Source organism: Sander vitreus, chromosome 11 (assembly GCF_031162955.1).
Source record: "Sander vitreus isolate 19-12246 chromosome 11, sanVit1, whole genome shotgun sequence".
Lineage (NCBI taxonomy): Eukaryota > Metazoa > Chordata > Actinopteri > Perciformes > Percidae > Sander > Sander vitreus.
The window spans coordinates 25,546,038-25,573,826 of NC_135865.1; the positions used below are offsets into that span (position 1 = coordinate 25,546,038).

Below are 27,789 nucleotides of genomic sequence, written 5' to 3' on the forward strand. Positions count from 1 at the left end.
CCTGCAGAATTAACTGAAAATGGTCATAAACACAAAAAGAAATATTAAGGCGCTCAAGGAACATTGTGAAATATTTTTAATTCTGTTCTTGATTACACACACACACACACACACACTCACCATTATAACAAAGAACAAGTGACAGCCAGTTACCTAATAACTTAGATGTTTCTTTTATCCGAAGCACTCTATCTGCTGCTGATCATGAACATAAGAAGTTGACACAATTTTAACATAATTATCAGGAAGGTTCTCTATATCTCTATATTTCTCTTTAGGTTTTAGGGGAAGAACAAAAGCAGTTTCTGAGTGTCAAAGCAGGCTTTTCAATCCTAAAACTGACCTGACAAAACCTTTTACGTTTTGTCAGGTCAGTTTTGCATGCACAGTATGTTTTAGTTATTTATCTTGATTCATTTTTTTTTTTCTTAACGTATGTCTATACCAAGTTGTGGTACAAAATAACAAAATGATGTGATAAAATACCTGCCATTGTGTTATATCCTAATTGATAGCACACGGATACTAGCTGTAAGTCATTTTTGCTTCAGGCTAACACAACTAGCTCTAACAAGCGGAAACTTAGCTTCAGAGAGCTATTGTGTGGATTCAGCATGATGTGAAAATACAGTATGTACATATTTACTCCTTGTAAGTGTTTGTATTTTCTTCTTTTTGAACTTCTATCCTACAATAAAGTAATCAAAGGTGCTGAAAGGCAGTTGTTATTTGGTACAGTAGTTTTATAAAACACACAAAAGATTCAGATGCATTCAAGTAACAAGGTTACTCAGAGACACCAGGTTACATATGCAGCAGGTCAGTCATCACATTTCTCCACTTCTCAGACCTTTTCGGAAATATCACTAAATTACTTTCACTGCAGTATTGATACAAGGCACTGCTTCCCAATTTGTTCTATCTATGTATCTGTGTGTGTGTGTGTGTTTGTCAGTGGGAAGACAGCTGTGTCTAATTTAACGCTCAGAGGAAAATGCACTTCTAGAGGCTGCTGTTTACAGTAGTTTCAGTTTTTGTGTAATTTTGGATGGGAATATTCTGAACACGCAAATGCCATGCTACTCTTCATGACCTTTCCTTTTATTCTGTTGCCCTGCTGTCACAGTGATAATTTCCCTGTCTGAAGGCTTTGTCATTGACATGCGTACATGTAGAAAGTATATTTATTTCAGTATATTTCCAAGAAATTAACCAGGAGAAATCTAAATCTCAAAACCCCTACACCGATTAAAGAAACTGCATTTCTTGTATTTGTGAAGTTTAAAGAAATCAGATTACTGCAGAAATCAACAGTATCTGGTTATTTAAGTGTGTAAAGTGAGTATAAATCATGCATATGTAAGAAATAAATCAAAGATAATCTCATCCCGGGGCGACCTATAGCTCACCCAGTAGAGTGTGCGCCCCATGTAGGGCGAGTCCTTGGCAGCGGCTGTGGGTTTGAATCCGACCCACAGCTGCAAAAGAAAAAAAAATCCCCTCAAAAACGGAAAAGCGTTACGAATTTCTCTCACACTATCTTCTCTTCATGCTCCCTCAGTTATGTTGGCGTGCTCAGTGGACCATTCGATGCCCAACAGTCCTCTGCAGGTTCAGACCACTGAGAGGTGAGAAGGGAGGGAGGCCCTCGAAACCCAGCAGCTGACGGGTGGAGGTCTCCCAGCTCAGACCAAACTCCAGCCGGCTGTAGACACACGGGTACTGCCGGTCAGCCCAGCAAACCCAGTCCACTGCCCTCTTCACCTCTTCCCACCGCTCGAGCCTGGAAGAAAAAGTTGTTATCAAAACAGGGTAGCCAATCTGGGAACAGTGACTCCTAACAAGAAAATTACAATAAATTATGAAACTCTAACGGCTGAGAAAATAGGTTAAACCAGGCAAGTAGAAGTACTTTAAAGCGCCCATATTATGCTCATTTTCAGGTTCATAATTGTATTTTAAGGTTGTACCAGAATAGGTTTACATGGTTTAATTTTCAAAAAACACCATATTTTTGTTGTACTGCACAGCTCTCTCTCACTGCTGCAGATCCTCTGTTCTCCTGGTCTCTGTTTTAGCTACAGAGTGAGACCTCTTTTCTTCTGTACTATCTTTGATTGCACTCGCACATGCGCAGTAGCTCAGATGTAGATCATGTCAGCTAGCTAGCTCCATAGACAGTAAAAGAAAGGCTGTTTCTCCAACTTCGGTCAGTTACAAGGCAGGATTAGCTGGGAGACTTCTAAATGAGGGCGCACATGTAAGTAGTTCTTTTGTAGATTATGGTGAACTTGTGTGTGTTGTAGCAGTGCTTTGCAATTGAGAACGATGCTAACGCTACGAGCTAACGGTTGCAGTTAGCCAGCTCGTTTCGGCTTGTGACGTCACAAGCCGTGACGATTTTGAACAGCTCACCCGGAGACTGAAGGCAGGACACATTCAGAAACCGTATCTCACTCAGAACAGCATGGATGGATTTTTTTCAAAGTTGGTATGCGTGTGGAAGCACCAGAGACACAAAAGAACACCCCAAATCCCAGAAAAAGTGTTTTTTTTTCATAATATGGGCACTTTAAAAGTCATTTTTGGCCTTTTAAGGTTGTGTCTGAATAAAGTGCCATATGCTTCCTCTTACAGTTCCTCTTCTGACAATGCAAGCCTTTATGCTTGATTATGGATTCATCATATCTTGTGTTTTTGAACAACCTTTTATATCTACTGTAAGTTGTAACACACATGCGTTTCTAATCTAACCTCATGTGAGTAAGGTTGAGGAGGATTTATTTCATTAACATAAGACATCACACTTGTTTTCCTCCCTACATGTCCTGTTTTGAACATGCATGTGGATTGCAGGTTGTGCCTTCAAGTCTCGACTCAGGTGATGTGTTTTTACAAATACAAAAAAAAAGTACTCATTTATTTCAGTATGTTCATGTTGTTTTGGGTTTTGGCCAGACCTTGGCTGAGGGGAGTCGTCCAGGCAGAAGAGAGTGCGGAGCAGCTCGCCCTCCTTCAGCTTCTCCACCCTCATCAGCTGCAGAACCAGAAGAGTCGCCACCAGCCTCAGGATGTCTTCATGGGCCCTCACGCCTACACAGACACACACAGACACACACACAATCCCATCATTTTCCGTGGAAAGAAATGTTACTGTAACAATTGCATTTAGAAAAAGCAGAGGTTAATATTAAAACCTGGACAAATAAAATCTAAACTCTGCCTGTATAGTTCTGGGGGAAATATGAAAATGTTGATTGTGATTTGGGGGAAATGACATATGGCTTACATACACTGGCTTACAATGATACAATAAAGTCTCTTGAAAGCAGAGCTGTCGCATGAGAACTGACTTGTTTTGCACCATGTTTTGTCATTTCACACACTGAAATGTGTGTCCCTTTTGAGGTTATGGTTCTTATCTTAGGTATATCCACTGATGATGACTGTAGCAACTTCTTACTTTGAATACTGATTTTAAATTATATATAAAACTTTTCAGTAAGCCTACTTACTTTTTTTTTTTTTTTAAACTGTTTATACAGGGAAAAAGATTTGATAATTTTCGGGTCATATTTCAACACATTTTGTTGATCTAAAAACACAAGATTCTAGAGAATAATAGAGATAAGACATTTTCATCTGATGGGTCATCACAATGCATTTGAAACTTCTTCCCATCAGTTTAACAGTATTCAGACCAACCTGCTCTTTGGCAATAGCTTAAATACCGTTAACATGTTTTCACTATGTACTTGAGTATGTTTAATGCTTGTTTACTTTCAAGTGACATGTTACATTTCACTTTAAAGTACATTATGGCACTTTTACTTAAACAAATATTGTGAATATCTCCCCTGTACAGACCCAATCTTCTAGTACAGGAAATATGTAAAAAGAAAATGACAAAACTATTTCCACTTTGAAGGCCTGAAACAGGTTGTGAGAGTTCTCACCTAGAGACCGGATGCCCTTGTTCTTCAGGAAGACGTTGACAAAGAGGTCTGCATTGACATTCAGGAGCTCACCCAGTTCTGTGGTTAACTCCCAGTAGCCCTCCTGCAAAACACAAACACACTTTTTTTAAATTTTTGCAGTGGTAAGAATTCATGCATGAATGTCCTACTTCCCCAAGGACTACTAGTACGAACAAGCACGGTTAAAGAAGCGAGCTTGTGACCGGGAGGTCGAGAAATCGAGAAAATAATCGTTAGTTGCAGCCCTAATACGTTACATACATTTACTTGTATTAGTAAAAGTATTGTCACAGTGTGGTATTAGTACTTTTCTTATGTTTATTTGTATAGGGAAAAGTATGTGGCAAAGACCTATGCAACACACCACAGCATTTAGCGTAAGCTGATTTGCAATGCACCTCCCTAGATGGACCCTACTTTTACTTAACTTAAGGATCTGAATGCATTTTCCACCACTGAGTATGATGGCATTGAAAGGGCTTGCTAAGCGATGGTAACAAGACCCCTTTGGTAAAATGAATTACATTTAATCCAAATAAACCGTACAGAAATATTGTTAAAACAGACACAAAGCGGCTGCTTTTGTAATCCAAAGTGGCTGCTTTTGTAATCCAAAGTGGCTGCTTTTGTAATCCAAAGTGGCTGCTTTTGTAATCCAAAGCGGTTCTGCTTACTTGCTTGCGTACAACACTGGAAAGAAATGGTTCTAGTGTTGTAACAAAGTGAGATGTAGCCTTTGTGACAGCTAGTGGTCCTATAGTTAGTTCCCTTTATCACAATTGATAAACCTTTGTCAAAGCCGACATTTTAACTTGCCAGCAGGAAAAGAAAAGACTTAATTTAGACACAGCGTTTTGTTTTTTTAATCACATCTTACCCAATGCTGCATCTGGAAGATCTTTGTCCATCTGTGCTGCAGCACTTCAGGATCTGCTGACTTGTCCCTGAAACAAGATGAGCAGTTGTACATAAATAAAAACACACATTTACATCCAGAAATGCAAACATGAGTTTTCTGAGTAGGAAAAAAAATGTTTGGGACTCACCCGAGGGGTTCATGAACTGATGAAGACAGACGACGGCCCATTCTGCACATCTCAATTCGAGAGCCAGGTTGCAATCCCTTCCTTGAAAGAGCCCGAGGTACATCTCCATCAGGTGCACGTGCTAGTAGAAAGGCTGCTTTCGGCATTGAGTTTATTTCTCTTCTCAGTTTCTTCTCAGAACATTTACGTGCTCGAGTTTGTGGTTCAACAGATATAATACCAAATTCCTGTTCAATGAGTTGGTCTTCAGACAGAGAGTCACTGGGACCCAAAAGTGACTGTTGTTGAGCTGCAAAACCACTAAAAAATGTTGTCTGTCCGTGTGTTACGGGAAGACGCCTTCCAAAAGATTTGACTTGAGGCAAAAGGCCAATGTCAATGTTACTGAACCCAAAACTTGCCGGTTGTTGTGGTTGTGGTTGTGGTTGTGGTGGTTGTTGTTGTTGTTGTTGTTGTTGTTGTAGTTGTTGTTGTTGTTGTTGTTGTTGTTGTAGTTGTTGTTGTAGTTGTAGTTGTTGTTGTTGTTGTTGTTGTTGTAGTTGTTGTTGTTGTTGAGCTATAATCCGCACTGCTGAAGAAAATGCAGAAGAAGGTGCAGTAGAAGACATGTCCATTGAGTTAGAGGATGTGATAAGCGTGGGGATTTTAGGTGCAAAGGATGGACTGAACATCGCTGACTGTGGTTGACTGACATGTTGTATTCCGGAGCTGCCAAAAATTGGTTCACCCAGTGACTCACTGCCAAAAGCTGCCATGGCATCGTAGAAGCAAGACATACGCGGAGAAATACCAGGAAGACGATCAACTGAGAGGGCTGACCGACCAAGGGTTTTCATATGTGAAGCACTGGGTGGACAAGGAGGAGGAGGAGGGGGTGGGACCATACCGGCTATCGGTTGGGGTAAAATTTGGGGAAACACTTCTCTGGACCTCATTCTCTTGATTGCAATGCTCTGGACATGTTACAAGATAAGAGAAATAAAGAAAACAAAAAACAAGTCAGAACCATTTTTTTGGCTCACAAATGAAAACTGAACCACAATTCTTTTTAAAACACCACTAAAGGTTGATTGTAGTTCACACACATACATTAATTAGATCAATTATATACTTTTATATATATTTATTTCTCATTATGCATATATACATTACTATGTTCCTTTTACATTCAGTTTGATTTATTTGCAATACTGTCTACACAAGTTATACTATATTTTTATATTACTTAATTCATATTTTATTTGTACACTTTTTAGCCCTATATTTTAACTTGCATTTTTTGTTTCAGTTTAAATAAAGGATGAATGAATGAATGAATGATTGAAAGATAGTGTTACCGTATTATTTTACTTCAGTTAACAAACAGATTCCCCAACTGACATTAAATCTATACAGCAGGTACTGTTGACACTAGACTTGCATTGCCACACTTCCTCCACAGCACAGCGGAGGAGGGTCTGGCAGTGGAGGAAGTTCTGGCAAGTCCGTACAGCATTCCTGGATAAGAGAACAACCTGCTCTGGTTCATTGGCATTTCTTTAAACCAATCACAATCGTCATGGGAGGCGCATAGCAATGGACGGAGCCACGGTGCCTCTGCAAAATAGCCTCAGGAAGGAACTTGTTTTGGTGGAACATGTACGTTCAAAAGTTGTTTTAGTCGCGCAACAGAAAACTCAGATTGGACAGATAGTCTAGCTAGCTGTCTGGATTTACCCTGCAGAGATCTGAGGAGCAGGTAACCATGGTCCTCAGAAATCCACCGGAGTTTAAAATGCCAACACAAAGAAAGCTGAAGGTGACGGACATCCGGCCAAAAAGAATAAAATTCACCGGAATTTCCGTCGGCAACGGAGCAATCCCGGATGTGAAACATAGTGGATATAGACTAGTTGAGACTGACTGTCGAGTGTGAATGTGTGTGTGTACTTACCGTGCCCCTGGTCTTCTGCAGCTCACTGGTCGACACCATGGTTTTGAGTTCCTGACCGCTCAGGTTTCCAAGGAGGGTGGCCTGGGTGAAGCAACATCATTTTAGTCATTCATCAAGAAGAAATGTGAAATCTTTGCTGGTTTATATTTGATTAAATATGATGCTTTGCTGCTTGACTGTGTTTTATATCATTTCACATTTAATATGTTCACGTTTTGACTATTTGTCAAAGAAAACAAGCGATTTCAAGATATCACGTTGAGCTCTGGGAAATTGTGATGGGGATTTCTCACTTGTCTCAGGTTCAGATTTGTGTGTTTCGCTTTTCATTTATTTAATAAGCATTGTAAGAGGTGCCTGAGGCCTAAGATTTGAGTACTTTTTTTTTTATTGTTGTGCACACGACTAAAAAAAGAACCTTGATCAAACAAACTTTTGCACAATAACTTTATGCATCAATAAAGCAAATGAATGGAGCAGTATGCATTGTCCAGCTTTGATAGTAACATGGATATGATGCCACACAAGGACATGTGATGCCAATTTAAAATGCGTGAACCTATAAAGTGTTACTCACTGTATTAGTTTATTTTTACTGTCCAGTCATTAGAAATTACAGCTCTATCTAAAAAAATAGCAGGTGTGGAGCTGCAGCTTGGGCATGACGGGACTAACCTTGGCTGCATAATGTGGAGCCTTTATTTTCTCTGTCAGACAATGTTCATCCATCTACAACAGAGAGAGAAATGCAGCTCATAAAAGTGACAATTAGTAAATCCCAGCATGTAAATGTGCTCTTTCCTTCTTTCCTAATTACACTATACACAGTGTAACATTACCATCACTATATCTGAACATTCTTCATACGAACCACTGAAAAGAAGCAATCTCCACTTAACCCCACATTATTTTCATCCTCTCCCTCGTACTAAAACAGAGAGACAAATGCAGCTCATGAATCAATTAGTAAATCACAACATGTAAATGTGCTATTTCCTTCTCCCCTGATTACACTATAGACACAGTATGACGTTACCATCAGAAGATCATGGTACCCATCCTCTCCATCGCACTAAAACAGAGAGACACATGCAGCTCATAAAGGGGACATTAGTAAATAACAACAATGTGCTCTATCCTTCCCCTCTGATTAAACTATACGCAGTGTGACATTACCATCTCTGAATCTTCTTCCCTCTCCGAAGACATATCATCCGCTGACAGATCCTCTTTACTATCCTGAGGAGAAATCCAGCTGATGTAGGGGAGAAAGTCCACGTCTTCATCTTCGATTAACTTGGGGATGTCCGTGAAGCCCTTCTCTGTTTGTTCGGAGTCCTAAAACAAGGTAGATGAGTTTGGTTTTGGTTGGGAGCTACAGCACTTTCAAATCCAGGGTGAGATGAATCCAAATAACTCTAAATGAAACAAACCCTTTCCTCGATGGCCACAAAGCTGGTGAACTGAGACAGGATGGAGAACTCCTTGCTTAAGTCGATGATGAAGCGCTTCAACTCCGCTTTCTTCCCCTGGAACAGTAATAATAGGTCATAGGGCTGGGCAATATATCAATGTTATATCGATATGAGACTAGATATTGTCTTAGATATTGGATATCGTTATATCGTAATATGGTAAGTGTTGTCTTTTCCTGGTTTTAGAGGCTGCATTACAGTAAAGTGATGTCATTTTCTTACCAGACTGTTCTAGCTGTTCTATTATTTACCTTTACCCACTAAGTCATTAAATCATTTCTGGGGGTGACTTATCAAAAATCTCATTGTGTAAATAACATTTTGTTAAAGCACCAATAGTCAACACTACAATATCGACATCTAGGTATTTGGTCAAGAATATCGTGATATTTGATTTTCTCTATATCGCCCAGCCCTGATAGGTCATCATACGGACACAGACACCCACACACAGAGACACACCTCATGTTCAGCTTCATTGGTATCCAGGCTTCCGTCTTCGTAATCCCTGATGAGGGCCCTTGCTGTGAGCTTGTGAAGAAACTGAACACACAGAAACACACACACACACACACACACACACACACACACACACACACACAATAATCATTGCCTCATCATAATAATGACAATCACCATCATCCGGCATCAATATCTTCAGGGTAAAATTGGAATGATGTGTGTGTTGTGTTTTATTCCACAAGCTAGATCTGAACATGGAAAAGCTGACGGGACGCGTGCCGCAGTTGGGTCTCCTCGACCTCCGCTGCAGCGCAGCCGTTGTGGCACATTGGTAGAACATGTGTTCAAAAGTTGTTTTAGTTGTGCAACAGAAAGCTCAGATTGGACAGATAGTCTAGCTAGCTGTCTGGATTTAACCTGCAGAGATCTGAGGAGCAGTTAACCATAGTCCTCAGAAATCCACCGGAATTTAAAATGCCAACACCAAGAAAGCTGAAGGTGACGGACATCCGGCCAAAAAGAGTAAAATTCACCGGAATTTCTGTCGGCAACGGAGCAATCCCGGATGTGAAACATAGTGGATATAGACTAGTTGAGACTGACTGTCGAGTGTGAATGTGTGTGTGTACTTACCGTGCCCCTGGTCTTCTGCAGCTCACTGGTCGACACCATGGTTTTGAGTTCCTGACCGCTCAGGTTTCCAAGGAGGGTGGCCTGGGTGAAGCAACATCATTTTAGTCATTCATCAAGAAGAAATGTGAAATCTTTGCTGGTTTATATTTGATTAAATATGATGCTTTGCTGCTTGACTGTGTTTTATATCATTTCACATTTAATATTTTCATGTGTTGACTATTAAACATATTACCTTGAGCTGTGGGAAATTGTGAAGGGCATTTCTCACTAGTTTCGGGTATTTTATAGACTTAACAATTAATCAAAAGAAAAGCAAAGATGGATAAACTGATTACAGCTAAGGTGTAGTGGTTGTTCTTTTATTTTCATGGAATAACTACTTTATTGTAAAAAAAAATACTTTTCCTATCTGCGTGAGTTTTTATTACGGAATAATAATGAATGTTTTCAAAGTTATTAATTGCATTTGCAATTGTGTTTTGTAGTTTATTTATTTGTTAATTTTTCATCAAAACTTAAATGATTTAAAATAAGTTACTTGTAACCCTAACTGAGATGCAGAATAATGCACACATTCACAAAAATTCAAAAATAACCGCAAGCAACTGAAGAAAAGAAACGCATTCAGCAGTTTGCAATCGTGTGTATGAACTGGGTACCTGAGTGCAGTGCGGAACAAAGCCGTAAACCAGGGTGTGGCAGTCATTGAACAGAGCATTGAGCTGCTTGGGGGCTTGCACAGGAGGGGCCGCTGTTGGGTTGAACTGCTGCCACTTTACTGACACTGAACTGCAGCCAGGAGATGACATACGCTTCACCTGACACGCCACCTGCGACCAAAACACACAAAACAAAGAGCAAACAGATGAATCAACAGAGGTTATTTCTCTCTACGTGAAGGTGTGTTTGCCGCAGTTTATGTTAATAAAATTCAATGATTGGAAAAATCCTCTTAGGAAATTTGTGGATACTTTGCATATTTAGAGAAAGACTAAAATTATAACAAAGTAGAAGGGCACATGGAGTGCGCAGCCCTCTGCAAAGGAATGCCCTATCTCACAACGTTAATGCAGTGTGAATTAACTCATTTTTGAGATTAATCCGACACCACATGAATGCAGCACAAACGACGATGAAAAATCTGATTATACTGTATGATTATATCTGATTAATAGTCAGTGGCTCATGGGTACTAGTCAGTCTCACCTTCTCTGCCCAATTGTGTTTGGTTTTTGTGTCGAAGAATTCGAAGGATCCACCCCCCACCCTGGCCAGGGCTCTCAGCATGTGCCGATTGGCTGTCGGGCTGAAATGACAAAGAAACATAAACGGATGCCTTTGAAATGTCTGTAATCAAACGAAACTCAGTGTGCAGAGCACGGTAGCTGCTACTGTAGTGCGGACAAATGCTGTATTAACATTTTTTTATATGAATATGTTTGTCTTTAGAGTTCAGAGTTTCAACCTGTCTGTAAGAATCAAAAGCCAATGTCCTCACACCCCCACCCCCACCCCCTGCAAACTTGTCCTATAACCCCTGGACCCATTCAGACCTGAGACCGCAGGTGAAGAGGCGGCTGTGCTGAGCGTTGTCTCTGAGCAGTTGCAAAGTGAGCTCCGCGTTCTGGATGTGGCCGTCCGACAGCAGCAGCAGGTTCCTGACGCCACGGGATGGAGGCAGCAGGCTGAGAGCTCGCAGAGGCCGCCACAGCTCAGTGCTGCCCCCGACTGGGCTGGAGCGCTGATAGGAGGGAGAGGAGCAAGGCTTTCAGAACAAGAATGCGCTCGGAATGGGAAGGGCTAGGAAGTAATATTCAGTTGGTTGTCATATACAATTTCACCGCTAGATGGGAGAAATTCTTACACAATGTAGCTTTAAAAATAACTACAGACATGTCCACAAAATGGCTGCAGATGCACCACTGCAAAATAAAATCCAATATTAACGCCACAACAATCGATTCACTTAATTTCATAGTACGTCATTTTTTACGCTATTTATCTGGTGTGACAACAAGGCCAGCACCAGGACTAACCACCTTGGAACAATGCGTGAACACTCCCTGGTCTGAATAATGGGTGTGTTTTCCTGTTCTTCCCATTCTGAAAACATTGCGTGAATGCAGCAAAAGAAAACCAATTGATGAAATGATCTTTCATCCCATCAGGATTAGAATGAATATGCACAGGTTAAATGAGTGCACAAAAAGAAGCATTCTTTTGCATTTGCCTTTTATCTCTTTTTTTAATTGATATTACAGTATATTAACTCATACAATAGAAAAGTGTAAGATATTATACTGTACTGCATAATTATACAGCTGAATTAGTCTAAGCATATGCAGCCCACGGAAGCCCTAAAAAGCAAGGTGAAAAATAAAGTTTTTGGACTTTTGGCCAAAACCTAAGTCTTTGGCAAACAATGCCAGAATCTTTTTTTTATTTTTATTTTTTTATTCACCTTGCCTTTCAGGGCTTTCGTAGAAGCCCTCTTATTTAGATTTTTTTTTTTAAACCTATAAAAATATATGCCTGCTTCATTTCAGAGCTCTGCAACCACACCTCTTAATAATCCTTACGACAATGGCTTCCAGGTTGAACTGCAGTATGAAAGAATGTGCCAGTCATAACTCACCTTGATGAAGCTCTCGGCTGCTGGACGGGCTTTATCATACGGCTGTGCTGCCAGGAAAGCTTCTGTGTGATCTGACAGACAAAACACTGCAAATGTCAGTAAAATATCTACGGACCACTGTAGCACTTTTGCAAAATATTCAATAACATGATCTATAAGAAATTGATTAGACAGGTTTAAACTAAAAAAGTGTTGGCATAGTAAGAGGAAAATGTTAGAGGAGACTATGCATGGAGAAAAGTCTTACAGATGCAGTTCTCTTGTACTGGTGGGAATACTCTTAATATCACATGCAGGGTTTCTCCTGCATAGAGGCATGTTTGGCGCGCCCCCCCAAAGAGGTTTGAGCCAGCCCCAAAGGAAAATTAACAGCACCAATTTAGAAGCAATTCAAATCCTCCCCGTATGTGTTTAAGAGCAATTTACCAAACAATCATTGAACAATTGGAACGAAAACTTGTATATGAGAGTCTGGCTGTACTGGACGCTCCCGGTTATTTATTTAAATATTAATATTATTTTTTTGACCAGTTTTGTAAACTGGGCTTTTAGTTACTCAAGCATACTAAACATGTGTTTATCTAATAGTCATAAATAACAGGTAAAAGCATAGATTTCTGTCAAATAAGGTTTGCCTTTACTGTACGCGGACTGATCATGCATACTGCCTTGCGTAGTCCCCCCCCCCAAAGGCCCATTCTGAGCCAGGAAAAACCCTGACATGTTGTATACAACAATCAGCTCATATGAGATGAAGTGCTGAAACACTCTTGCATGTAAGAATTTCTAACAGATCACTGAAAAATAGATTACTTTTGTCTTACCTTTCCAACTTGTACTTCCTCTGTCTATTTTATGCTTTCATCATTATATACACAATAAAGGTAAAAGAGTCAAACTGACCTGTGCCAAAGAAAATGACATTGAGTCTGATGTTGTGGTCGAGGGTTTTGAGGACCTGCAGGGCGAGTTTCTGGGCCATGCGGAGAGACTCTTCCTTCATGGACTCAGACGTGTCCAGCAAGAGGATGACTTCATTGGATGCTGAAGTGGAGTTGTCTTCAAAGTCTGGATAGAAAACTAACATGCTGGCCTAGAGGAGAGAGCGAGAGTTGGCTGAAAAAACACAGAGTGAGAGTAAAAAAAAAGGAAGACATGCCGACAGAGAGACAGACAGACCTGACTGTCCTTGTCGGGGTGTTTCTCCACCCACATCCTGGGCAGGTGGACCTCAGACAGAGTGACTGACAGCTGGAAACCTTCCTGACCCATGACCTCTCCTGGCAGCACGCTCACCACCGCCTTACAGTCGGTTCTCTAGAGAATCACACACATACAAGGAAAGAAAAAAGGATAAACATAAGGAATATGAAAGGGACTAGGTCTGCAAGTAATGATCACCTTTTTAAATGGATTAAACTATCAAGCATAGCTTCAATTAATCAACTTTTTAGTATCACAAAAATATCAAACGTATGACATTTCTGCATCAGTGATTTAAATGATTTACACATTTGAAGCAGCAGAGAAAACAACTTCTGATCTGATATAATCCAGAAAAGCATGTTTATTTTCTTAAAGCTGTAACATGCAGATATTTGTTTGTTTTTTTATTTAAAAGAAATATATAATTATTACAATATTGTGTTAATTATAATAAATGATCTGCTGTTAGGCTTATCAATTTATCCAGTCATTATTTCGTCACTTACATGTGAGGTAGACAGTTACCCCAGAACCCCAGTAGTACAAATAGAAATATATGAAACAGTAAACATTGCATCTTTTCACGACATATACGCTGTGCAAAGTGACACAGCTTCAATTTCAAAACTTTTTTAAGGCATGCCTGGATTTGCAAACTTTTCAAGTCCAAAGAAAAAACATTTAAATCTTTTTTGATACATTTGTAGACTTTCTTGACATGTGTAGGAACCCAGTGAGACAGAGAAATAAAACATGACGTTACATGTCATTTAGCTGCCGCTTTTATCCGAAGCGACTTACAATTGCTATATATGTCAGAGTTCAAGTTCCAGTTACTTTATTTGTACCCAGAGGTAGATTTTGTTTGCAGTAGAGTCCTCATACACACATAAAAACAAAGAGGCACATATCACACATCATTCAACTTAAGACAATGGAAATTAAGAAGTAGCAAAAATTGAAATTGAAAATAAAAAAAAATGTAAAAGTTCTTACCGTTCCAGATTATACTTAAATATTGATGTGAACTAAATATTACTAAAAGCAACAATAAATAAACACCAAATAAACACCTGTGCAAAGTACAGCTATGACTTATTCCTCAGTGTAAAGGCTGCAGGGACAAAACTGTTTTTGTGTCTTTTTGTTCTACACCTAGAGATTCTAAACCTACGCCCAGAGGTCGCACGCCTCTGGAGCAACTAGGGGTTAAGTGTCTTGCTCAGGGACACATTGGTTGATGTATTGCAGTGGGAATTGAACCCAGGTCTCCCACACCAAAGGCATGTGTCATATCCACTGCGCCATCATCGCCTGACAACCAGACTGCCAACCATGTTCTGTAACAATATCTGCATAATCAAAATATATGATTAAACTTTAAAACAACAATATTACCTTGATCTTGACTTTGTGAGTGATGCACTGTAGGTTGGTGATCTCATGCGGCATCTCAACTGACATGTCCAGAGTGAACTCTCTGAGGAAAAGGAACAACACTTTGAACACAGCCTCTAGATGCACAAAGTTAAACGTGCATTTAAAAATACAGTAAAGGGAAGGACATATAGGCAAAGACTAGAAGGACAACACACCGTTCCATCCAAGATGTTTTACTGCATAAATGACAAATGATTAACTGATTAATAAAAGTGTTAGCAGTTAATTATTTGTGGATCAACTAGTCAACAGATCTAACGCTTCACCAAACCACACCGATGAGTATTCAGCACTAAAGATGGTGTCAGCTCACCTTGCCTCATCAGTCACACACACCTTCTCCACAGTGACCTGGTAAGCAATGACAAACATACAAAAACAAAGAACATGAACAGTCATTTTGCTTTTGCTTCCACAGCCCCTCACATAACCAAGATAGAACGACAAAGGCCTAATGCAGTGAAATAAATCAATAAACAGAAAGAGCAACACTTCTCAGCCACAGTTTATAATTTCTCCGGTGATGAATGGTTCATGCAACAGTAAGACAGCTCAAGGAAAACTGCTAATTTAAATTGAAGACCAAACACTGCAGGCAAATCCCACTATATTTAATATCTCATACATTTAATTGCCTAACTTGTGCTAACTAGAAAACACATGAACATCCACCAAAAGGAAAATAAGGAGAAGAAATTAAACAAAAATGCAAATATTTAATAACAGTGTATGCATACATCCTCTGATTGTTTTCTTGATGTTTTGCTGTTCAGCCAGCAGAAAAACAAATGACACTTGGAGGAGGAATGTTTGTAGTTTTAGTTTGGACCTCCCGTCCAGGCTCCCCTTACTTGTGTGGTCTGGTTGAGCGCTGCACTCTCCTGCCACGGAGCCACACTCCCAGGCAGGGAGAAGAGAATGCTCCCGTCCCGGACGATCAGCTCAGACACAAATGTAACTTTAATGAGGACAGTCGCGCCGGGCGGAAGATTGCCAACACTGATGGTAAATACATCCTGCAACGAGCACAGAAATGACATTACAAGCAGTGCCGAAATACAGATGCAAAGTAGGAAGAGCTATTCTGGGCACCTCTGGTTCCAGAAGTAAAAATCCTACTCATTTTTTTTTTTTTTTTCCATAGGCAAAGTTGCACAAAGTATTAACAACCGTATTAGAAAAGATCTGGTTCTTTGATACAAAGTAGAAACCTCAAGCTTATGTACGAATACATTTAGGTGGATAAGTTAACCACGACTCCCAAGGTGCATTTTGGCAATTTGGATGAATTCAGCAACTGTTGTGCCGGGTTTTGTTAACAACTTCAACAGCGTTTTTTTTAATTTGCCACCAATCTGATTGTTGCCTCTGACTGGATTCTTCTCCACGGCAACGCTGGCTGTGGCTCATGGGTATTGTAGTATTTAGAGTTGCCCGTCGTGCCAAAATTATGGATGAAACAGGATTTCTCAGAACCAAAGTTGAAATAATTGACGCTGGTTGTCCCAACCTATATGATTGTTACATTTACATTGGTAGAGTCCGGTGTTTAAATGTTTAGCAACGTTAAGGATGTTGTTGAAAGAATTAGTTTTTTATAGGAATACAAAATAAGGGAAAAACACTTTCTTAACCACTGCTCCCACTTCACAACTTTATACACTTTTATGTATCGATTTAATGATTCGATGACATTAATAAAATACTGTGAAAAAATATATAAAATATCCTGCAATACTGATTGATCAGTCTATTATTTCAAAATTAGAGATTGCTAGATTTAGAGCTTGAATCAGCACGATGATATGTGTTTGCGTGAGTGTACAGGGTGGACATACGGGGGCGTCCTGGTCCATGAGGTAGGCTCCATGGCCTCTCTCAATAGCCTGCTTGTATTCCTTGCGAGCCTGCTCTTTCTCCTTCACCTGAGATCCAAACAGACACAAAAAACTAATTTGGTTTTACAAATAATCCTCAGTTTTGTACTGGTGGGTGCGGTTGGCTGCCTACAATACAATGACACCCTGAAAATGTATCTGATCACTGAGCAGTCAATCAGAAAAGAGAACAAAGCAACAAAGATGGGGGAAATACTTCACTGTCTACACACACGTCTGAGAATAATCATAAATATTAAAGAAATAAGATAAGATAAAGAGGAAATACTGCATCTGGATGTAAAAAAAACCCACCGAAACATGTGATAAGAAAAGTTAAGTTACGTTACCTGTCCCACCACATGTTTCCCATTGATGAAAGCTTCAAATCCACACACTGCTGCAGAATCATCCAACGGGAAGACATACTTTGCCTCAATGGGCACAGGGCTCAGGTTGGTGTATTTCTGGAAAATGATGACCTAAAAAGATAACCGAAAAGATCTTAAGGGCAGATGAGGGACATATACTATCAGTGCTTTATTTGATCTATGAGCCAGTAAACTCAGCCGATTATGCTATTTAGCTGAATTGATCAACCTAACAGAAGAAAAAATTAATGAGCTGTTTTGTTTTTTTCCACCTGAGAAAGCAGATCCATCAGCTTGCACTTCACGTGGACTGCCTGCAGAGGGAGCTGCTGACCAGAACTGTCCAACAGTCCAGCTGTCACATCCGCCAGTGGGTTTTTGATGGTTTCAAACCCCTCATCGTCCAAGACGCACTCTGGAGCTACACACAGACACACACACACACACACACACACAATGTTTGTTTGCTTGTAATACAATTGCAACAATACAGAGATCTCTTAAAAATGTAAGTAAGTAATTTCAAATCAAAGTGACCACTAGTCTCTATTTTTGTATTGTTTCATATCTATGCAATAGATAACATGTGAGATCAAAACATCTTATCTTATTCCACATCCTTTAAGACTTCATTCAGGTGTCGATCATTTACAACAGTTAAAGACCTGCAGACTTTCTTGGGGAACGCTGTCAGTGCAGTTACTTCTGCATGGAACTGTGATCAATTAGAACAACTTGCTACGGTGTGATTTGCAAGACAAAACAACATCTTTGATGTTGATAGTTGTCTCCAAAATGTGTTTGGTAATATGGGAATGCCAGAATGTGGAGATGCTTAGTACAAAAAATATGTAGGCAAAATCACTGCAGAAAGATGTTTTGTTTCCAATTATTTGCAAAGTTGAAGGCCAATAATGATATACATTTCTTCATACAGAAGCCACTGATAGCCAAACCTTGATCCTTTCAATGCCAAACATTGTGGGGATTTGGTGTCCCCTTGCCTAAAAATAACGGTTCTCTCATTAAGGTAAAAAAGCTAAAACTCTGTCTTATTTTGCTTTCCTGCTGTCTGAGGTAAAACACTCCCTAATTCAGCTAAGTGGGCTGCAATATTGTACTTTGGTGATATTATGCCAACAACAATTTATTAAGTTTACCAAAGCGGTTTTTCAATCACGTTTTAATCCCTCAACTGAATAAAAATCATGACAATTACCACAAACAATATGGTAGTATAACAATATCAGATTTGATTGTTATATAAACTCCTAACCTTTAGGAGAACTATACCTGTTTCTTGCTGGTCTAAAGAGGGCACACCCAGCTCAGCTGAGGTGTTGATGGCAGGACTGAACTCCTTCAGTTGTTCTCCCTCGACGCTGAACTGAACCACATACTTCAGTTTCACCTGATCAGGACTGTAAACCACGTACTCGTCGTCCTGGAGTATAATCATATACAGTTCACATTTAGAGTGCACACAGGCATAGACGTCTAGACGTGATAGGGCTGAGAGATGTCACATATTATCACAATAAGGAATACCCCCATTAAGAGTGTGACAGTTTTTTTTTAAGGGTTAACACCTGCTGCTTTTAGATGATACTTACACACAAGACAGTTTTAACGGACAATCGTTAGCAATTTACATTTAACTAACAGGTAAAGTCACTCATTGTCCATTTCATTCACACATTTATGTCTTTATTGAAGTGATGGCAAAACCTTGCCAACAGACTGAACCCTGTGGCTTAGTATATCTCCAGATGCACACTTGTTTATGAAACCAGAATTTGTGGTTTAAACATGGTGCGCTGACTAAGCCGAAAGACAAATATGCAGAAATAGTCCGCAGTTTTCGAGAGAGAGCACTAGGTGTTGTTAGACATCGCTTATGCCATATCTAAGAATAGCTTTACCTCTTTTATGGCATATCTAAGAATAGCTTTACCTTGTCTGGGTTGAAGGTGAAGCCCACTGTATAAAATGGGATGATTTAAGCTACTCTTTGTCAGACTCTGAACCACCGTCCAGCAGGGGGCAGAGCTCTGTCCTTTCAGCTGAAACTATTAACTTTGTGAATTCTGTTTTGTACCTTGGTGCTAAATAAATAGACAAAGACGCCTTTGGTCTCATCAAACTATTATTTCTTCACTCCTCATCCATTTCCACCGCACTGTACACATGCTTTTATTCAATTATGTTTTCATTTCTTTACGGTTAAGTTTGAACTCTAAACCTTGTGTTCACGTGGCAGCGTGGCAAGGGGTCCAAATCAAAATCTTAGATGTTAATCAATTTGATCACATTCATAATCTCATAATCACGATCTGTGTCCGAAATTACAGCTAATTTAGTGGTATGTCCAGCCGTCTATTTATCTTTCTATCTACATTCACACGCAAACACTCCTACCTCAAACTCAGAGGGAGTGTTAGGGTCGCGGCGGACCCCGTGCACACTGTGGTGGCCCTCAGGAGCCTGGGTCAGTGTTAGGTCTCTCTTGTGTACCCGCTTGCATCGTCCCAACGCCACATCACACACCAACAGCAGCCGAGAGCCGTCTGTCTCACTGGGCTTGGAGTATTTCAAACTGGTGCTGTGGATGGAGAACATTGAGAACAGAAGTCATGCTTGCATTACTAAAGATGACTGAGTTGTTGCCCTTTAGGGTACCCAGATTATAAAAAAAGGGTTTAAAAGAGGATCACAGACTCACTAGTACAATATCATCTTTCTTTAAATGAATTTTCATAGACAAGTTGTTTTGGGCTTACTTTTTTTTTTTTTTACTTGGGCTGCAACGAACGATTATTTTCATCGTTGATTAACCTGTAGATTATTTTCTCGATTAATCGATTGATTTTTTTAGTCTATTAAATGTCAGAAAATGGTAAAGAATTTTCCCCAAACCCAAGATGACATCCTTAAATGTCTAGTTTTGTCAATATTTCAAAGATACTCAGTTTACTGTCACAGAGAAGTGAAGAAACTACGAAGTATTCACATTGAAGAAGCTGGATTCAGAATTTTTACTTTTTAAATGACTGAAACCGATTAATCAATTATCAAAATAGTTGGCGATTAATTTAAAAGTTGACAACTAATCAGTTAATCTTTGCAGCTCTATTTTTTTTACGTTTCAGGGAAAAATAGTATTATCGAGAAGATGGTGTTATATGTCAAAACTAACTGAATATTTTTATGGAATGACACTGATCAATTACAGATTTTTAACTAACCTCATAGCATCACTGAAGTAGATTCCACTTCCCAGATTACCAACGTCTGTTCTCTCTATCCCATGATGCTCCACTCCAACACGGGGCAGCAGCAGCCCACTGAAGAGAAAATGAAAATACTGAGTTACAAAATAAAAGTCCAAGTCAGATTTATTTATTGTTCTGCTGAAGATGTACAGTAGACTTGCACTATAGCGTACCTGTCGGGCTGTCAGCATTACGAGAACATTACATCACTAAGTAATATATGAATGAATAGAAAGACGACAACAAGCTACGTTGAACTTTAAATTGTGAATATGTTAAGTAATGATCGACTGTATAAGACTTGTAAAATGTTACGGCATACAGTATATTTGTACAGAGTAAACTCCAAATAGCACTAGGGGGTTACTGCTTAATTTTTTAACCTTTATTTATACATAAATCCTGTAGGGGGATATTGGGAAAACTGCCCTTAATCGGACTTATTGCCAGCGACCCTGGTAGCCTATAACTTTTAATTTAAATTAAAGCAAAATAGTATATAATGTTTCTCTGGTGGTACATTCCCTTACTGCACACTTTGTTTGTTTTTTTATTCAAAAAACAAATTTTTATCTCTTCATTTCCGTTTCTGTGTGGGAATACCTGGAATTATCCAACAACAATTACAACTGAATTTCAGGATGCTCAATTGGTTAAAATGGTATATATTGTATAAATATATTGTATATAATTGTGTGTAGATGTGTGTATTTGTCTGTGTGATCTCACCGAGACAGCAGTCCCACAAAGTTGCTGGGGCTGGAGGAATGGAGGAGGGGCTTAATGTTCCCGATATCACTCTTAAACGTCTGTAGCTCCACCCCTCTGCTGACACACAGAACCTGCTGGACCTGCACCTTCCTGCAAAGCACAGATCCAAACAAGGGCAGTGAGATGCCACACTCGTCTGAAAAAATATATATATATATATTTATAGATGTATATGGCTGGACAATAAATGGACAATCCTTAGACAGGATCACAAATAACTGGTGGTGTGTATTTAGATCTATATGGGCAACAGGTTTTGTGAATAGAAGTGTGTGCTTTGGCGTTCAGAAGCACTGCATCACTGAAAATGGGTTCTGCTTCCCTCCGGGACATCAGACATAAAAGCATTTCGGATGTGCGTACGCTACCTGTCCCGCAGCAGAGCGGTCACAGCCTGAAACTCGGCGGTGCCGGGGGGAACTGTCTCAATGCTGCACCTCAGAGCGCGGTACTTCCCCAGACAAGACGGCGTGGGGCTTCTTAAAGTCATCTCGCTCACGTTCAGAACATCTTTGATTAACTTGACAAAAAGAAAAATGATCGTTTTCACGTTAACCTGGATATGGTGACTTGGGTTTATGGATGTAAGGTAGTGCCATGTATTTCAGAATTTAAATCGGGGGGGGGCTCAAACTATTTAAACTTTTTGTATTTACTGTTATTGTCTATCGATATGGTAAAAGTGTTATTGAGCTACACACTACCATTGTTTGAAACAAAATAAGACAAATTATTAACAGATGCTTTAATTACCATACAATAAATGCACATATAAATCCTCTTGATTTCCTTTGTGGATTGCATTGTGGGCTAATAGTGTCTATCAACAGCACATTCATCTACGTGTTTTTTTTAGCATGCTAACTGACTGATTTCAGTATGTTTAATAGACGCCCCAGACTCAAAATCTACTTATGAAACCTTGTTATTAAACCTATATGATTGTTTGCTTATTTATTTCTATCTTCTTTATTTTGATCTGTCTTGGTGCATGTGCCCGTGTTTGTGCATGTGTGTAAGTTCTCTTACCTGACAGAGGTCTAGTTTCTGAGAGATGAACTTGGCAGTGGGAGACAAGTGGGAAACCAGTGGTTGGATGTGCGGCAGCAGGGTGTAAACCTCACCGAGGAGGGACACCACCTCATCAGTATTTCCCTCTCTCCGCTTCCTCTGAGCCTGAAGCAACAAGCCCTCCGCCCTGCTCACCTACACACACACACACACACACACACACACACACACACACACACACACAGCGTAACATAATGAGAGTCATGATTCGACTGTATTTCCTGAAAGGTGAAACGGACAACAGGTTGATGGGACAGCTCATTTTAGTAGTTTGACAGCAGACTCAGATTTTGCAGAACAGTCCGCAGAGAGAAACCTTACATCGTTGAGGCTGAGCTTATCGATCGGAACTCTGAGGATGTTGCTAAGGCAGCCCAGGGCCTCAGTCCACAGCAGCTCCACAAATACGCCCACTTCCTGTGATAAGCTTCCTGTGTTCAGCTTCTCCTCCAGCAGCAGCTGCCAGTCAAACAAGACACATGCAAATCAACTGATCAGCTCATTAGCAGTCACTCCTAAGGCATCAGATATCATAACAACACAAAGTCTAGCTCAAAATCATGCTAACTAAGATACTATTGTGAATCAAAAAATACCTTTGTATTATTACAATTTGTATTGTTGTATTTTTTTTTTTACTATGGTGACTTACAGTAATGTATTGTTATTAACCTTAAATTGAATATCTTAATGTGTAATATTGGCAAGATTCATTGACTCTGCATAAATTATTGTATTGTAAAAAAAAAAGAAACATCTCAAAAAGTGTTTGGCCAGAAGACTGACTTAAAAGATATTCACCACATGTTGATACTGTATGCTCACGTTTGAAGAAAATACAGCTACTTAAAACATGTAATGTCGTAATAAAATCATGCAATTAGGCTAAAAACTACAATGCATTACAGCAACGCATTCTAAGTTACAGTATGGTACACTTATCATAGTTGCCTGCAGCTTTTATTTTCTTGCTTAAGACTAATAAGACAGTAAAATGTGTGTAAATGTTGAAGCGAGTGTGTCGGACCTGTTGGAGGGGGGCGGAGCCCAGGTCCCCAGCCTGCGAAGGCGTGTTGTTCCTCAGCTGCAGACCAGTAGCCTGCAGTCTCTCTCTCAGGGCCTTGTACACCTCCAGAGCTTCCTCTGAGGTGGACAGAAACACCAGCATATCCCTCACCGCCGCCTTCTGGCAACACAAAAAACACAGGCATGGTTGTTTTTTTTATGTTTTTTTTCCAACATGCAAGATATTCTTCAAGTCTGACTTGAGTCCCACATTTTTACTAGCTGTTACTCTGACGGAGCTAAACAATTGGGAAGCAGTTTTTTGGTATCCAAATTGAAAAACAACTTTAGAATTACACTACTACAAATACCTATTCACTTCAGTTTACTTCTACAGCATAAAACAATTGACAGCATGTTTAAGGCATAAAGGTCACATCGGTAGATCAATAAAAGGTCTAACAGTATAATATGCAAGTTTTTAAAGCAACATGAGACAAATGACTGAATAACAGTGCAGAACCATCATGAAATTATAGGTATATCACTTAAGCACAAAAACCTCAACAATGTAATATGTCAAAGGAAACCGTAAATTAAGACAACACAGATAAACAGCACAAACATAGTTGAAGAGCAAATTAAAGATGCAGTAGGTAAGTCATATTTGCTGAAACTGACCCTATGTTCCAGTAGGGGGTGTCTAACTGCGTGTCAATCACTGCTCATGCACACGCATTCATTCTCCCTTATGGGGGGAGGGACTGAGAAGTTGTCGATGTTCACATTTTTTGGCTAAGTCCTGGATCTTCGCAATCCTACCTACAGCACCTTTAAGATGTTACAACTAACAAATAGTGACATGGCAGATATGTACAGTGTAAAGCACTGTATGCATTGGTGGTTGAAGTTATTTTTTGTTTTCAAGCGCTCAAAAATTATTATATTACCAGATTACTAACAAGCAAATAAAGTAATCTGTGAGCTGACATGAGTACGAGCAGTAACATACGAAGGACTTCATACCTTGGCTCCTACATCGTCCTTCCAGTACCTGACCACACGGTACTGCCATCCTTTCTCTCCTTTGTAACTCTGCAGCTCCAGCACACACCAAGTCTTGCTGTTTATCTTGAGAGAAAATGTATATTATTAATATTAGTAATTGAAGCACTGCTGTTGCAGCAGTAGTGGAGATGCAAAACATAACTAAGCAGCTTTACCTTTTCAAAGATTGAATACTTCGCCACATGAAAATGTTCCGGATACGTTGGAAGATCAAAATCAGTTTCAGTATAAATTCTGTAAAATGTAACAATTGACAACAAACAATCAAAGATTAATGCAATTTGTGTATGTTATTTGGAGAAAAAAAATCTGCAGGAATTGTGACTGAATGACTTAGTTTTAAAACTCTTGTGATAAAGGTATGTGAGCAGGGGTTATTCTTCTAGAGGTGCAACTGCATCTTTGAGTGGATAATAATGGCATTTGAAGGAAAATCATAATATTTTTTAATGAAAATTATTCTAATTGTGGACTGCATTCTCAGGTGGCAAAAAGTGCCCTGCCTGTGAGTGTGCAAAAGCTACTCTATGCAGTACTATAATCCTTTATAAGTCTTTAAATGAAGGAGCAGGGAATGCAAAAAAAAAAAAAAGATATACAGGAACAGGCTAATTCACTGTACCTTTAACCATCTGTACAATGAATATGGTTTTACTGAATGTCATTATCTCCTTTCATCACTAACCCCACAGTGTTAATATGACACACTACTGTGCAAATCCAGGCTAACATGAGGATGATCCTTGTTCCCACCTGAACATTTCCAGGATGTTTCCACTCCTCTCTGGAGACCTTGCCTTCTGATTTAGGCGGACAGAGTCCACAGGTTTGGCTGGGCCTTTGGACAGCTCAGCAACTGCTTTGCTCGTTGGTACTTTGGACAACGCACAAGACAGAACACATACACATGAACGGCACACCCCACCTCACTTGTTCTGCAATAAATGCATTTAAACCTGAGTACACACAGGTTATGTAAGCAAGGTGACATATGGATTACAAATGCACTTCACAAAGAGATCGTTACACAACACTGCTGCAGGTTTGAGTTAGCTCTAAAGAAACAAATCTCTATGTGTAACAAAGTAAAGTAATGCACACACCTGATGAGCAAACACACTCTTTATCTAACCCAAAAGCTGCTATGTAGTTAAACCTGCCGCCTGAGTCTGCACTGTGTTTTCAGAATATCCACATGCCGATGTGGAAACAGAAGTGGGAGGATAAATCGATTGAACCTTTGACTACAACAAAATGAACTCATGACTTGTGTCAGCCCTACATGAAATTAAATGAGTGAGTCATTGTGTTGGAACTGGGTGGAGTCCTGCTTCAGATTGAGTTAGTCTGCTCTCTGAAACTGGCTGAGACAGTAAATACCAAAAGAATGATTATCATTTTACATCCGGACATCTCTGAAACAGTGTGAAAACCTGCACTACGTATACCTACTCCGCACATTTTAAAACAACAGAACTTTAAAGTTTGATAGACAATAATGTGCATTTACATCAGGGTTAGCGGTGTACTGTTGTGGTGTTTCTGCACAACGTTTTCTAGATACCATCCGTCACAGACACGGTGTGGAAGATATTCTGGCCAGGCTCCAGGCTAATCAAATTCAGATTTGCACAGCCCTGGTCCTCTTCCAGTTTTGTTTTGTAGCAGCATTGGCAGAAGTGTGATTGCCTGTTTTTGGATTTTGGTACCTTAAGTCTACTTTGAATTTGATGCATTTGTCTTTGTCTATCCAACCATAGCTATTGCTACTAATGCTAAATGGTCAATTCTTCTCCAATTTACTTCAAACAAACGACACATTCACTACCACGCTTTTTTCTTTTTTTTTTATCATGGCAAAACAGATATGTATTCATGTATTATTAGGACTAACAAGTGCAAATGTTAAAATGTTGCCATGAAACGAAGACCTGAACTTCCTGGATCAAGAAGACATTTTTTCATTCGTCCAATAATTATTTAACTGATGCGGATGCTCTGCATTTGTAATGGGCCACATTAGAATGCCATGTACCACTATAAACTGTAATAATCATGACAAGATGTGTTCTTAAACTTGGTTTGGAAGATTTGTTTATTTCACATAGAATTTGAATTTCCATCCTGATTCCTGACATATCGAAATTCCAGTAAAACATTGCTATATTACTCTGGTTTAAAACCAACAGTAATCTACATGTTTATCTTTTTTATTTCATGTGGCCCTGACTGACTAAGTTATTTTTGCAGCTAAAACGCAAATCGGTGCGCAACATTTGTTTTTGCCAATATCTGTTGCATATAGCATCTGCTCTGTGCGCTTAGAGACAATTGCCTATATGGCATACCTTGATGCGAGAGTGGACTTTGCATCATCGTGGAGAAAGGAAGAGGAAGTGAAAAGGCAGAGGAAGTATCCAGCTTGTATTCATCCACAGGCAGAAGAACACCTCTCTCCAAACAGCTGTACACATAATCCACCCCGACCACAGGCGTTTGGTGTTTTTGAATGCTACGCAGCCTGTTGGAGCTCAGGTTGGACACATTACTGGTCACTATCAGAGAGCACTGTGGGAAATGAAGGCAGAAATCAAAAAGCAAGATGTGATTCGTATTACTGTATATGAATATTGTCCCACTAGGATAATGTACAGTATAATCATGCAAGCTGCACCCACATTAATCATGTTGGCGGAGTATGTTAAGTTTTTTTTTTTTTTTAAAAGACCTTAGCTGGTGGGGAATAATCACATGATCATCTGACCTGTTTATTGACCACAAAGGAAATGTTGCCTCCATTTTCTGTTACTGCTGATTTCAGCTTAGTCTTCTCCTTGAAGGGCAAAGTTTTCAGCTCAAAAAGCATGGAGCAGTTCTCAAACACAGCCATGCCTGTAAGGAGAAGACACACCCAAAACGACGTTGTTACTTTAAATAACGTTAGCCGTCAAATGTTGTTTTTAGTCTTTGACGTATATTTGTCATATAACGTATATGAAAACAATGAGGACACAATAAAGCACTTAACACAGTAAGCAAAGTAACGTAAGGTGCCCTAACATTCCAATAAACTGTGTAACATACAGTAAAAACATGAGCTTTCGATAACATTTAGCAAATAAAAGTAACGTTAACGCGTTAATATCTTACGCCTGGTTAAATAAAGACGTTGAGGCTTACTTGACAGTAATTTATCCAGGCGATACTGCTGCGGTTGTTGTCAGAAAGTATAGATGGACTTATAGTTCCTGTATGTCAGACAGAAAATACACAGAGATAAGCCAGTACCACTGCTGTGTACTACTTTAGCAAATAGCTCTTTTCCGGTGTGTTTTCAAAATAAAGGTTATTACATTAAAGTGTCAAATAAATGTAGTGGAGTAGAAGTGGTCCTACAATACAACACTCACCCCTGAAATGTTATTGAGTAGAAGTATACCATATATAGTTAAAATAATTACTCAAGTAAAGTGCAAGTATGTCATTTGTACTTAAGTAGCCTACTGTAGTCAACCTGAATCAATGTATTCCACTGCTTTCACCC

At 39.5% G+C, this 27,789-nt stretch overlaps 1 protein-coding gene across 4 annotated transcripts; it reads right to left on the reverse strand.

Annotated features, from left to right (window-relative positions):
• Positions 1-61: 61 nt before the first annotated feature.
• On the reverse strand, positions 62-27,534 carry parp4 (poly (ADP-ribose) polymerase family, member 4). Of its 4 annotated transcripts, XM_078262535.1 has the most exons (34): positions 27,426-27,534; positions 27,010-27,137; positions 26,594-26,813; positions 24,999-25,119; positions 24,401-24,479; positions 24,204-24,308; positions 23,200-23,358; positions 22,494-22,631; positions 22,131-22,307; positions 21,470-21,621; positions 21,060-21,191; positions 20,304-20,402; positions 19,477-19,660; positions 18,352-18,502; positions 17,331-17,479; positions 17,038-17,169; positions 16,649-16,735; positions 15,662-15,826; positions 15,124-15,161; positions 14,769-14,850; positions 13,344-13,481; positions 13,068-13,257; positions 12,165-12,235; positions 11,083-11,270; positions 10,736-10,835; positions 10,189-10,359; positions 9,527-9,607; positions 8,894-8,974; positions 8,390-8,485; positions 8,133-8,294; positions 7,993-8,028; positions 7,828-7,884; positions 7,632-7,685; positions 6,897-7,037 (listed from the first exon to the last, which is right to left on the reverse strand). In XM_078262535.1, exons 2-34 carry the CDS (start codon positions 27,133-27,135, stop codon positions 6,912-6,914), a joined length of 4,047 nt encoding a protein of 1,348 aa, XP_078118661.1. In that variant the 5' UTR covers positions 27,136-27,137; positions 27,426-27,534; the 3' UTR covers positions 6,897-6,911. The 4 variants fall into 4 exon arrangements, with proteins under 4 accessions (XP_078118660.1, XP_078118659.1, XP_078118661.1 ...); XM_078262534.1 differs by lacking the exons at positions 6,897-7,037; positions 7,632-7,685; positions 7,828-7,884; ... (1 more) ...; positions 8,133-8,294; positions 8,390-8,485 and adding exons at positions 62-1,783; positions 2,961-3,093; positions 3,957-4,059; positions 4,855-4,921; positions 5,024-5,976 and having other exon boundaries at positions 23,200-23,355; XM_078262533.1 differs by lacking the exons at positions 6,897-7,037; positions 7,632-7,685; positions 7,828-7,884; ... (1 more) ...; positions 8,133-8,294; positions 8,390-8,485 and adding exons at positions 62-1,783; positions 2,961-3,093; positions 3,957-4,059; positions 4,855-4,921; positions 5,024-5,976.
• Between the last annotated feature and the right edge of the window lie 255 nt (positions 27,535-27,789).

What these genes read in the sequence shown, in the direction of transcription:
- parp4 (XM_078262533.1), bottom strand. Translation starts at nt 27,135, where the DNA reads ATGGCTGTGTTTGAGAACTGCTCCATGCTTTTTGAGCTGAAAACTTTG. An exon ending in TGTCATTTTCTTTGGCACAG is followed by an intron (nt 12,236 to 13,067) that starts GTCAGTTTGACT and finishes TTTGTCTGTCAG; the next exon opens with ATCACACAGAAGCTTTCCTG. An exon ending in TCAGTTCATGAACCCCTCGG is followed by an intron (nt 4,922 to 5,023) that starts GTGAGTCCCAAA and finishes ATCTTGTTTCAG; the next exon opens with GGACAAGTCAGCAGATCCTG.